Genomic DNA, 14,265 nt, shown 5'->3' with positions numbered 1-14,265 from the left:
GCTGAGTTTGGTTTTAACACAACCATAGTTAGTTAAGACTAGCCACACATACCTAGGGTCTGACTAAGACTGCCCATGACAAGCAGATGCTACGTGAAATTGCTTGCAAATAGGTAGGCTGCACTAATTGCTCTGGTCACTAAGATATTGCCATGGTGGCCTGTAGTTTGCATGGAAGACAAGTGACAGTGAAACTGTGAAAAGCGCAACGCAATCTAACTGGGGACTGTTCACCTTCAAAGTAAAAGTAGGACTTTTTGAAATATGTTTTGGATGCAAAGGTAAAGCACCAGTTTTACTTTGGAGGCAAAAAGTCTCTGTTTTGGTTTGCATCACACTTGTTTGCAGACAAGTGAAACTCTTCTATGCAAACCTTGTAATAAGCAACAGGAGCTTTTTGGTATGACAACATGTATCCACCAAACTGACACAACCACTTGCCACATTTTTCCCAGCAAACCAGGGGTTGCCAGGGGATGCTGACTGGCCTTGAAAGTGTATAATACTGGCACACCAGCTTTGCTAACCAGACATAAGTGGTTAGGACTTAGTAACACTAACCAAGCTAGAAAGCCATAACTAGGGTTAGCCAAAAACCCAACTGTACCCAGTTTCCTGGTTAATAACTACTAATACAACTGGAGGTCTGTGTGACGTCTTTGTTTTAGTCTATGGCCCAAAGGCAACACCATTAAACTATGTTGTAATCAGAAAGCAATTAATTAAATTTTTTTGCAATCTTTTTAATTGCATTTTGCAAAATGATATTTGAAATGAGCCACAGTTTAGCAGCCAGTTCTACAATAGTACAGTGAAAACCGCCTGCTGCTCGTTTTTGTTGTTTTGTTCCCAGCCGTGAGAACACATGCCAGCTTGAGGATGTAACCATTTACCAGAAAACAACAACAAAACACTGAGAGCAGCTCGTGTTAAGAGGCTTGATTTTACTCCAGTGTAAATAAATTTGTCTGTTGCTTCGACAGCTTTTGTACGCGTCTTTCTTCACACCGCACAAACAGACAAAAATGCAAACAGCACGAGTTTCCCCCTCCTTCATCACTGATGTGCAGTTATGTCAGCGCTGATCTCTTTGAACTCTCTTTCACTCATGTCGCAGAGACAAACTGTGGCGTCTGCAGCTGTTTACAGTGACACAGCATGAATATACAGTATCCTAATCTGCACCCCGCTGGCACAGAGAGAGAGAACTGTGAATACTTTCAGCTCCTCACAGTGTCAATCATAAAACTGTGCCTGACACTACGTGTGATATCAGGTCACAACTCCGATGCCATCTTCTTCAGCAATCTGTTCTTATGACCGTTAAGACTGCCAAAAGCTGCAAGCCGCAAAGGTTAAAATAAGATTTGCATCTTCCTTCCTTCTCATCTCTAATTTTTGCTAGACCTGGGCTCTTAAACGACTGCTTTTTATAGCAGTCACACTTAAAAAAGTAACAAAAAGTAACAACACAGTCCAAGTGTTAAAGTACAAGGAAGCTGATTAAACTGTGCCTGCCTGCTTTAAAGTCCACACATAACCTGTCACAGCTTTATTCAGACTAAAACAGCAGATCTATACAGCAATACATGAACTTTGCTGTCCAGACAATGATTTTTAGACTGGATACAACTTTTAACTTTTCTAACATAAGCTTTAAAGTAAGGTAGCGGTAGGCTGTGTTTTCAATAAGTCTAAGAAGCTGAGGCTGAGTTAGCAAGCTAGCCTCTTCTGGTAAGTCTCCTGGTGTTTTGGCAAAATACACAGTTGTCGACTAGGAATGAACAGATGTAACCAGGGAAGGAAATGAACGGGTTGAACTAAGTGAATGTTGTTTTTCCTGGAAATATCTTGTTCACTGGGAGTCTAAAAAGAAAAAGGAAATGTTTTACAAAAAAACTCACATGTGCTGGTAAAGTTAAAGTTACATTTAATTGGAATAATCCCAACATAAACGTACTTTGTGTAACATCATTACTCCTGCGCATAACTATGTAATCTTCTCTCAATTATCAGTCTGACAGTCTGCAGACAGACTGAATCTGATTCTAAACTTACTAAAAGATTTTATCATCTGTCTAACCTTCCTGTCAGTAACTTCCCCTTTAAGCATTTATTCTCTACCTCTGTTGGCCATGGCCGTCTCAATGATGTCCAGCGTGGGATCATCTTCACACAGGTCGTAGGGCATGTTCCCATCGGAGTTGACTGCCAGCAGATCTGCGCCACTGTGGGAAATGAGCGGATGAATATTTCAACAAATCCAATCAGAGTTAATAAATGCTCCGAATGTACAATATGCAGGGCTAACGACTCAATGAGAAAAAGTGTTCAATATATTACATTTCATAGCACCATCTGTGATCCTCAAAAGTTTAAAAATAACCAAAACAACTTGAGTCATCAGGGTAACGCCGCCCTATTTTCATGTCCCGACCTACTGTAACACACAAAGATGCTGAAAACTAACAATCTATAACTCAAAGTCTTGGATGGGGATGACAAAACAAATGTGCATTGCACAGCACTAACTGAAGAAGCTAATTAACGTCTTTCAGCCCAGAACAAATGACACTGCCTCATTCAGCAGTTTTTAACTTCATCCATGTCACAGCACGGTCGCTTTGACGAGTCCTGCACGTCAACAGATGGCAGCAGTGTGTTTGTGTGTGTGTAAGTCTCTGCATACAGGCTGCAGTTCAACCCGTCATGTTAACAAGCAGAAACAATACCAATGTGTACACGTGCAGTATGTTAATTTGCCTGTTTTGTCTCTTTGTGTGTACATGTGTCGCTGTTATTGCTTCATTAGGATGCAATTAAAGCCTAATAAACTCAGTCTAATTAAATCCTAATTAAACATGTCCACAATGTGTGAACTCATGAGTCATCTATACTTCTTACACGTATTTGCATCCAGTCAAAGACAGTAACAAGGACATTTTTCCCTATGGGAATTTGGGTCAGTGTTACTGAATTATTAACAACATCTGCATATCAAAGTTGGATAATAATTCAGTCTCTGTCATTATTAAACCACTACACATCCTGCGGCTGGAAATAATTCAGTATTATCCTTTACTGACCTTCAGTGGGTTTGCTTTATCTTCAAATATCATTATAACACTGATTTTTAGTAGAGGATAGTGTCATTTCCACGATGTTTTTCACTCTTTTTTTGTATAATTTGTCACAGCTGTTAGGTGCATTAGCATTAATTGTTGCTTCTGTTGATTTTGGAACAGAAAAACCTAATCTGTCTGGACAAGAAAAAATCAGGTTCCTCAAACTGCGTCTGTGGCTCATTGGGGACAGTAGCTGCAGTTATATCTGTATATTTGACAGCATGGCAACAACATGCCATGCTATTAAGTTTAGAGTATCATGTAAGCACATGTTTTTGCCTGGGAAACCATCACAGCCATTCATTATACTGCTGGTCAATTTAAACTTTCAACCTAAAGTGGATTCATTATGGTTTAAAATAACCATGATTTATCTTATACTGGCCCCTTAGCAAACTTTTTAGCTTGGGGCTCTTTAAGCCAGGTCTTCTGATTGGCTGTCCTTTACAAACAGAAGAGCTGAAAAGCAGGTGGGAGGGGCTTCCATATTAAAATCCTCTCTTTATAACATCATACAGATCCAGGAGCACCCAAAAAAAAGTTAGAAACAGCGTTTCAAGCCTCCTCGGGAAAATCTGTCCCTTAGTATGAGCCCACTATCACAACAAAATGAACAATAATATGGGAAACCATAACAGACCCACCACAAAATCAAATTGTATTGTTTATTCTGTGGCCTGTAGAGCTATTCATACATCTGATGTTCACAGAAATCTTTATATCTTGTCACTATATCATAACTGTAAGCCTCTTCTCATGAACTGCAATAATGCAAGTGAAGTTTAGTAGAAATGAAGCACGTCTTTTAAACTTTATGACTAATAGTTAACAAATTAACTACATTTTGGTGCATTCAGTCTCGAACTGCAACTGTTCGGTTTGTTTATTTTTGTTGTTTTAATGCTGTGACGTGCTGATCTCAATATTTACCCAGAACTGACATGTTGAGCTGAATCCAGCAAAAACCTGATGTCATATTGTTACAGAGCTACTACAGGGAGTGCAGAATTATTAGGCAAGTTGTATTTTTGAGGAATAATTTTATTATTGAACAACAACCATGTTCTCAATGAACCCAAAAAACTCATTAATATCAAAGCTGAATGTTTTTGGAAGTAGTTTTTAGTTTGTTTTTAGTTTTAGCTATTTTAGGGGGATATCTGTGTGTGCAGGTGACTATTACTGTGCATAATTATTAGGCAACTTAACAAAAAACAAATATATACCCATTTCAATTATTTATTTTTACCAGTGACACCAATATAACATCTCCACATTCACAAATATACATTTCTGACATTCAAAAACAAAACAAAAACAAATCAGCGACCAATATAGCCACCTTTCTTTGCAAGGACACTCAAAAGCCTGCCATCCATGGATCCTGTCAGTGTTTTGATCTGTTCACCATCAACATTGCGTGCAGCAGCAACCACAGCCTCCCAGACACTGTTCAGAGAGGTGTACTGTTTTCCCTCCTTGTAAATCTCACATTTGATGATGGACCACAGGTTCTCAATGGGGTTCAGATCAGGTGAACGAGGAGGCCATGTCATTAGTTTTTCTTCTTTTATACCCTTTCTTGCCAGCCACGCTGTGGAGTACTTGGACGCGTGTGATGGAGCATTGTCCTGCATGAAAATCATGTTTTTCTTGAAGGATGCAGACTTCTTCCTGTACCACTGCTTGAAGAAGGTGTCTTCCAGAAACTGGCAGTAGGACTGGGAGTTGAGCTTGACTCCATCCTCAACCCGAAAAGGCCCCACAAGCTCATCTTTGATGATACCAGCCCAAACCAGTACTCCACCTCCACCTTGCTGGCGTCTGAGTCGGACTGGAGCTCTCTGCCCTTTACCAATCCAGCCACGGGCCCATCCATCTGGCCCATCAAGACTCACTCTCATTTCATCAGTCCATAAAACCTTAGAAAAACCAGTCTTGAGATATTTCTTGGCCCAGTCTTGACGTTTCAGCTTGTGTGTCTTGTTCAGTGGTGGTCGTCTTTCAGCCTTTCTTACCTTGGCCATGTCTCTGAGTATTGCACACCTTGTGCTTTTGGGCACTCCAGTGATGTTGCAGCTCTGAAATATGGCCAAACTGGTGGCAAGTGGCATCTTGGCAGCTGCACGCTTGACTTTTCTCAGTTCATGGGCAGTTATTTTGCGCCTTGGTTTTTCCACACGCTTCTTGCTACCCTGTTGACTATTTTGAATGAAACGCTTGATTGTTCGATGATCACGCTTCAGAAGCTTTTCAATTTTGAGACTGCTGCATCCCTCTGCAAGATATCTCACTATTTTTGACTTTTCTGAGCCTGTCAAGTCCTTCTTTTGACCCATTTTTCCAAACGAAAGGACGTTGCCTAATAATTATGCACACCTGATATAGGGTGTTGATGTCATTAGACCACATTACAGAGATGCATATCACCTAATATGCTTAATTGGTAGTAGGCTTTCGAGCCTATACAGCTTGGAGTAAGACAACATGCATGAAGAGGATGATGTGGACAAAATACTCATTTGCCTAATAATTCTGCACTCCCTGTATTCCTCACTGCATACATGACCTTTTACAGCCTAAGGCAGTGCCATTACTCAATTTTCCTGAAGCATAATGAGTTAAATATTAGATTTCATAAGAACATATTTAGACTTTCGTGGTGCTGGTCTTTATCTCAGACAAGATAAGGGCTGTGCTGCAGGAAATCATGATGTATCATATCTTTATGACTTACTGTGCGATGAGTATCTTAACAAGTCCTGCGTGGCCACAGGTAGCAGCAGCATGCAGCGGCGTCCACAGTTCGTTGTCCTGAGCGTTAACACTGGCTCCTCGGTCCAACAAGAGCTTCACCATCTCCTCATAGTTGTCTATGCAACACTGTATGGAGAGAGAGAGACAGAGGAAAAGGGAGGGAAGGAAAGGAGGAGTAGGACAAGATTAGATTTGGTTCAGGTTTTAGGAAATATTCAATAGCCCAGTATTTTCAGGATTTGAATTTCAGTGTGGGATTGTGGGTACTGCACATAGAGGAAGAGAATGAATGGATGGACCGATGGAAGACACAACAACAGAACAATAAAATATGTGCAGCTCACCACTATCCCCTCCTTACCCAAACAAGTGGTCACCCTTGTGGAAAACAGTTAACCCCCAATTTTGAAATATGACTTTAAAGGCCTGATCTAAAACCTTGGGGGGGAAAAAGTAGTAAGGAAAATACAAAAAAATATGATGGTTTGTAAAATAACATTTCAGCATCTTAATCATTCAAGAATGACAACAAAACCATAAATAAGTAAGTACCCATTTGTGAAATCTATATAGTATTTTGTTAGGCTATCCTAGAGTACAAATCTAAGCAACTTCATACACATTCATCCTGACTTCTCAGCCATTGTGTGGGTTTGTTTCCTGGACAAAGGCAGAGGGTCACAAAGTATTTTGCTTGTAAAGCTGGGTGTGATTACAGGGTGGAGAGGAAAGAGAATTTTCCATGAAAACCATTCTCCAATCAGACGGCTGTCAGCAGCTGCAGTTTGCTCCATCAGAGCTAATTAGTGAGTGTGTCAGTAACAACAAGTTACTGCCACAGATAACAAAAAACAAGAGAGAAAGAGGCAGGAAAGTGCTGAAGAAAAGGATGGAATTACTTTGTCACAGTGGGAGGGTCAGATATTATCAGAAAATCAAGACGTTCAGGGAGAACAGTTTGTTTCCAAAGTCTGAAAAGGGCATGTCAGCTAATGCCTCTGTTATTGTTTGCGGTGGTGAATCTGGTCCATGACATTTTTAATCAAACCTTCCAAACCAATTTTTATTTTTCTGCTTTGTTTTGTTTGTTCATTTTATACCAAAGAACCCTTGGACACCTTTATATCAAAGGAAATGAGACATCTGTCACACAAAAAAAACAAAACAAACAAATGCAAAATCACCTTTAGCAAATTGTTTGCTGACAATCCTGCTAAAAAACCCAAAAGTGCTTCAATGAAGAAAAAAAGGGGGGGAAAGAAAATAAAAGAAAGAGGACTGGCAGCAAATACAAAAAAAAATAAAGATAACAAGCAACAAAAGAAAGAAAACAAAATACATCCACTCAGTAATCCGCTTATACTGTGAGGCTTTGGCGAGCAGCAGCCATCTCAGCATGTATTGGAAACCACGATGTTAACACACAAGTCTCAAATTGTTTCCACTTTCTAAATCCCCGATTGCAATCCATCAAATCACAAGCTCCTCTGTTCAACTCCTATGTGATTATATTCTGACTTCAATTCTGCAATTTGGGTAAAAATTAGTCAAAGTTTGTGAACTACAATTTTCTGTTAGCTCACCATCCCATGTCTTCAGATTATTGATAGACTCTACTTTTCTGCAGTTTAACACTTTCTAAAGTGACATTTTTTTGCACCGTCTTCTCAAACGTGAGGGTTTTTCGGCTCTTCTTTATTTCATCTGATTGCGAATTGTTTACTTGAGAATATAATCTACAAGGAAACATTTTGTTGCATGCACAGGTTAAACCTATGCGCTAGTTATACGATGCTAATCACTTCTGAGCAGAAAAAAAATAGACATTTTCTGTTAAACCAACTGTATGCTTATTTTTAAGCGGCTATAGGTCGTTTTACTTGTATATAAGCAGTTTAATTAGAGTGAACCTGCTGTGCTCCATATTACTTTTCCTTAGTAAAGCCTGTCAGCCTCACTCTCTCATACAAAGCTCCCTTTCCTTAAAGGCCAACATCCCTTTAAGCCATTTTTCTTCATATTGGCTTCCAGTCCCCTGGCTTCTAAACAGAACTCATGACTTTTGAACACCATCCACTCCACATGCCACTGTGAAGGTTCTGAAACAAACAAAAAAACGAAAACAAAAAAAACATAATTTCTTGATGTGATTTGATTGATTAGCATTCAAATATCTCAGTGAAGACAGAACAAAGATCTACCACAAAGCAAGAAAGCATGAGACAACAACAATAATTTCTCATTCTTAATAAGAAATGATAGTTTCTGGCATCTGTCTGTGCAGGTAATTATTCAATCTGGAATAAGAGAATGGACTGTTGGTAATAATTTACTCATTAACTGCTTAATATGGCATTTAAGGTGGATTTGATGTTTAATCCGCAGACAATATAGAAGCTAAGTACAGGGTGGGCCATTTATATGGATACACCGTAATAACATGGGAATGGTTGGTGATATTAAAGTCCTGTTTGTGGCACATTAGTATATGTGAGGGGACAAACTCCTCAAGATGGATTTACAACTCACAATGTTTAAACAGGACTTTAATATCACCAACCATTCCCATGTTATTACGGTGTATCCATATAAATGGCCCACCCTGTACTGTAACATCATCCATGGGTTTCTGGAGGCTTGTTGTGAAGCAATTATACTTTCGCCATCTTGGTTTTAAAGAACTAGATGTGACTACGAGGGTCAAATGTCACTATGAAACCACTCACTCATTAACTAACAACTTAAATCTGCCGTCTATGGTTTAATCACAAGCATAATGGCGTAGTATAACAACAGGGATGGTAGGAATAATATCAGTAAATTTTTCTGTGACATACAACTGTCATATCATAATATCAATGGCACAGTGCAGAACAGTGTTTAAAGCCCAGGCATGCCCAACAACGAGAGCAGCGTGTCAGCCTCCAATGATGATTTAGTAAATAGTGAACATTAACAACCTCCAACAAAAGAGCAAATGTTTGATGGGTTAGGGTTAGAGGTTACAGGTTAGGGATTTTCCATTTCAATTTTATTATGTGCAAGCATAGTGCAGGGTCCTGAAGAGTTACAAGGTTAAATTACTTGAGTTATTGTTACTGTTGAAATGTTGAGCATTTCAGTGGAAAAGACTACCTGGGATACTTTTGTGCTTATGCTTTGTATGTATACCTGTATCTCTAATATTGCACTATATTACTGCTGCTGGCACCTTGTGGCAACAGATTCCAATTTTGAATCAGGGCGTCTATGATCCATGAGCTCACTGGAGAACAGAAGGATGGAAAATGCGTTCATTTTGTTTGCACTAATAAATGCTGCTGTCTGCAAGCTGCAGTCACTGATGTTCAGTATTTTTTTTTCCTGAACTGTCAGAAATGCTGCAAATTTTATTGAAATATTCTGTTAAATTTTCACCTCTAATATTACATTTGGTACCTATCAAGATGGTCGAGGACAACTTACGAGCAATGAACAAAACCACAGTATGGATAAAATAACAGCTGCAAGACAGCATAGAATTAAAATTCACAACACACCAAAATCAAACAGCATAGACATGTTTTCAGAGATGTTTTCAGGCTGGCTTTAAAGACAGGGACAGGATCAATGTTGCAAATGTGGTGCAGGAGAGAGCTCGAAAGAAGGCGGAAAGCTTTTTGGTAGAAAGCTCAAAAGCCCAAGGTGGACAGCCAGGCAGCTGGTATAATAAGAGTAACAGAGGAGAGTACAGGAAGGAATGGCAATGTGCAGAAAGTGAGAGAAAAATGAAGGTGCGAGATTGTGGAGAGAGTTGAAAGTAAGAAGCAAAAATCTTAAAATTAATGCAGCTGCTGAAGGAAATGAGTAATACGTTCTATGGAAGGAGTTCTGGCTATGAACAGCTGAACCCTATAGAGAAGTTTAAGATTTTTACTTTAATAAATATGATATATAACCAGAGCACGTCCAAGAAAATCAGTACTGATGTACAGGATGTATGAAGCCGACCAATATCACATTGGTAGAAATATGCAGGCTGAGTGATATTATTGATGTGCGTTTCAAAATTTAAGGCATTATGGAAAACAGCAACTAAGCTCTTGATCTGGGAAGGAGGAACGATTTGAGAAGTGGCAACGCACAGAGCGAGCTTAGCACATTTGTTCAAAAAAAGTTTTAGTTGCCCAGTTGTTACACCACTAACAACTGGGCAAGGTTGTGAATTGAAAAGTTTTCACTATACATGCTTTACAGACTTACAACAGACTTGACCAGACTTTAATCTCTTTAAAAGAATATCATGAGAGATTGTATCAAAAGGCAGAACTCAGATCAAGAAGCAACCCAGAGTCGGCTGCCATCAGAAGATCATTTGTGATCTTGACCAGGGGTGCCTCTGTACTGTGAACTGGCCGAAAACCAGACTGAAATTGTGAGATGATTGTTAGTAGGGTATGAATAACTCTGCAGAGCAACATTCTTTTTTGTTTGTTTGTTTTTGAAAGAAGAGTAATGTATGGTAATTATTTTGGTTGAAAGGGTCTTCTTAAGAGTCGAACTTATCAAAGCTGTTTTAAGAGGTAGGGGGGGAAAAGGACAAGATTTGGGAAAAGTAAATTATGTCAGTTATAAAAGGAGCGAGAGAGAATCAACAGGACTTGGCCCCCTAGTTGACAGTGGCTCTGAGGTGTAGTGGTTAACACAGTTGTTTTAATGCATGAAACATCCCCAGCTGGAGGCCAGGAGGAGACCTAAACCCAGCTGTGTTGATCCCTTGGGAAATAAGGGAGCAGCTGAAAGCAGCTAAAAGCACCCGTGCAACAGTGGTGACAGAGCTTAAGTAATTAAGCTAAAATGTCAAATTAAGTATAAAAAAGTTTTAATGTCAGGGGTGTAAAGTAGTTAGTAAAATGTTTTTCTCCATCTCTCTCTAATGTCTCTGTTACACCCGCGAAGCAGTTTTCACTTTTTCCACTTAATAACTATACCCAGTAATGCCAGTGGCTCCCTTTTTACACTCTGCATCGTCTTTTAGCAGCGGTTAGAATGAACGTCAGGACTTCTCAAATTTCCCCCTCATCTTTGAATTTCCACCATAATCATCATATAAACGTTGGGAGGTCGAGGTGCAGAGAGATTTTTTCTTTTTGTGGATTTGCATAAAAGATGAGCTAAAGTGCAATCTCCAGAGATTTCTAGTATCTCAGAGTAGGAGTGAACGAAGGGAAGGCAATAATACAGAGCGAGGCAAAAACATAACTATAAGCCAACTGGAGAGAAATGCCAAGAAGAAGAAGCATGAGGGGCAGATTAGAAGACAGAAGAAAGTCACTTTGGGATATGTAAACAACAACCGCAGACTCCATTCTTCAGCATCATTTACATAGAGTCCCTGCTTTCAAGTAATTTTAGAAGAATTAGCAGCCTACTCTACTCAAACTCAGAGACCAGAAACCTGTGTTACATTTGACCATAAAGAAAATCCCTTTAGGATCATTTATCTATGTCATGAAACCAACTATAGCTCAGCTGTGTCTGTGAGATGATGTGACAGCTCAGACTGTTACCTTCTGTACCCCATACAGTACATCCCCTCTGGCTCTAAAACAAACCCTCAATCTCCATTCTTTCCATTACTTGCACTCCCTCTCTGACGCTGCCCTCCAGCTCTCTGATAAAACTTTAATCTTAATGCTCGAACAACAATAAAAAAAAAAAAAGACTTAAACCACACTGACGTAAGAGAAACTGATTTGTGTACATTCTTTGGAGTTTTGTAGTGTTGACTTACAAGGCTGCTCAGATAAGGCACATCTGACACGAGCGTGTGATGGTGGGGGAGTACGTGAATTAATATACAGCACAAGAGAGGAAATGAAATTACAGCACAGATGCCGAGGACAGGCAGCAGGAAGACAGATAAGAGGTAAAATGGATGCAAAGAAGAAAAAAAAGAATGCTGACTGGAAACATGTCGAACTGACAAACACATCCTTTCAGAAACGTTTTAGTGCAGGGGAAGATTTTCATTCTGAAGATTATCGATGAGAAGTTACGAAATGAGGTTTTGCACCTGATCTGCAGAAAACCTTACAGGCTGTCTGTTTAGTTAATGATCATTTTGGATGGATTGATCATCATCAACATAAAAACATAATCAACAATTAAGACAGAGATATGGTTTGAAAGAACCAAATACAAGTTTAAAGCAACGGGGTTTCTTCTGATGGTAAAGTTAGCAAACTTAGTAAATGTATGATTCTTGTGCTGCTACCCCAAAATAAAAATATCAGTGGTTTTAACCAGGAAGTGAAACAAGAAGTCTGGTAAGTCAATGTTGGACTAAATATGAAGTGAAACAATCCAAACTTATTATTGGCCTTGGACTAATAATAAGTCCATATACACACACACACACACAAAATGGCTATAGCCTGGAGATCCAGGACCCAGTCGCAGAGCGCCGGAGGAGGTGCGCTCAGACGTTTCTCTTTTTCTCATGATGCAATTTTTCCTTTACTATCAATGATGCAAATAGCGAGGCGTCAGACAAAATTAGCAGGAAGGAACAAAGTATCTTTATGACCTCCTTCTGATGCTGCCAAAAGCAGAAGTGGTATTCTGTGAAGGCTGCTCTATGTATGTCAATGACTTCCGGTGTTAATGTTAGAAAAGAAACCAAATTCAAAGGAAAAGACAGAAGTGCATGAGTCACACATCTTTTTTTTTTTTTAAACGTGCGCGTGTCAGTTGATGCATGTGTGAGCATATATGGTGATAAATTGATAAACTGGTAATTCAGTGAACAACTTATGGGTTTCATTTTCCATCCGAGTCTGGTAATTGGCAAGCTGCAAGAGATAATTTAAAAAAAAAGTGAACACAAGCTTGTCAAAGACATTCAGTACACTGTGTTGGCTTATTCCAGCCGGCGGCAACGTCCTGACAGATGTCATCAGAATCAGAAGAACAGGCTGCAACCTACACACAGCAGCTAACATCTAGGCTAATCTCTCCAGCCTTCTGAATACACCCACATGCTTAAGCCCACCTGCTAGCTAACTGCTTGGCTAATCTCATTTCCTGTGACAAACAAAAAACACACACTTTCACCCACGAGCTACGAAAGTAAAGACAATGAAGCAAACAGGAAAATAATGTGCCATTCATGCAAAGCACTGAGAATGGGAGCATGGTTCAAACAAAGGCCCAGATTATTTCTGTGTGCCTGGAAAACAACGGCAACAGTCTTACCGTGGGCTGAGAGGACCACAGCTCGGGTCGAGGAGCGAAACGATGAGGAAATAAGACCAAGTATTTGAATAGGGGCAGAGAGGGCAGACGGTGACGGGCCTCGTACTTAAATCAAAATACCGAGGGGTTAAGTGAGCAAGAGCAGGGCCAGCCCGCTGAGACTACAGCTGATATAGCAGGAGACTAGAGGCTGAAGGGGGTTTATATTTTACTATAGCTAGAGGAACTAATCCAAATAATAAAGAGTACATTAATATGAATGAATAAAAATAGAGATGCCTTGTTGATGAACTGCAGAGAATTAAATGAAATGGATTAAGAAGTGGGGCATCAATGGATCACCATATACAGCCTGAAAAGCCACACAGGAATGCCGACTCACAATTTTACAGCTCAGCCTGATCAAACCCTGCAAATGATTATACGGCACGAGCATCAGTCATATCGCTACCAGTCGGTCTCCCTGCATAAATATCTGCCTGAACACAGCTAATGTTTTTTTAATGCAACTCCAGCAGTCTGTTGCTGTTCGGGGTCATCGTGCCCACTCGACAACATGGAGGCCCCCACCGAGCAAAACACTCAGAGCCGGAAAACAGCTGTGGCTCGCCCAAATATGGGACAACACAAGGCAGGTGTGTTTAGGAAAAAAGAAAAATAGAAAAAACGCTGCCTTCCTCTACCTCAGAATAGCTTCAAATCAAAAATATCCTTGTTTACCTCCATTAACTGCAGATTTCAGATACTGTAAAGCACTCCAAAGGTTATAACATCACCTTAACAAAAGAAACGGATACGATTTATGGTACATAACACATGTATGTAGATAATATTCCAATAGGGCAGCAGCGTTCACTCAGGGCGTCAGGAAGACAAACAGTGTCTGTTTCTGAAAAAAGCTAAGACAAATTCAGAAGGGTTGGATGAGGTGATTCATTTGTTGCATCATACAGAAAAACAAAGTGCTCATTTTACACAGAGCCATGAATGTGGTTTCCCCCGATTTCAGTCTTTATGCTAAACTAAACCGCTGCTCATATTTACCACAGAGGCATGAAAGTTTTATCTTTTATCTAACTCTCAGCAAGAAAACAAAACGTCAAACGGTAAATAACTAAGGATTTATGCTTGAAGCTAACAAGGGCCT

At 39.8% G+C, this 14,265-nt stretch overlaps 1 protein-coding gene across 2 annotated transcripts in view; it reads right to left on the bottom strand.

The window, feature by feature from the left end:
• Positions 1–14,265, bottom strand: part of ppp1r16b (protein phosphatase 1, regulatory subunit 16B) — a 97,713-nt gene that overhangs the window by 18,947 nt on the left and 64,501 nt on the right. For both annotated transcript variants that reach the window (XM_080890668.1, XM_080890667.1), the window contains exons 4-5: positions 5,863–6,008; positions 2,125–2,228 (exon numbers count right to left, since the gene is read on the bottom strand). In XM_080890668.1, coding sequence (XP_080746794.1) covers positions 2,125–2,228; positions 5,863–6,008 — 250 coding nt within the window. The remainder of the gene's footprint in view (positions 1–2,124; positions 2,229–5,862; positions 6,009–14,265) is intronic.

This window comes from Rhamphochromis sp. 'chilingali' (assembly GCF_963969265.1).
Source record: "Rhamphochromis sp. 'chilingali' genome assembly, chromosome: 9".
Taxonomy (NCBI): domain Eukaryota; kingdom Metazoa; phylum Chordata; class Actinopteri; order Cichliformes; family Cichlidae; genus Rhamphochromis; species Rhamphochromis sp. 'chilingali'.
This window is presented reverse-complemented; position numbering and strand designations above follow the sequence as displayed.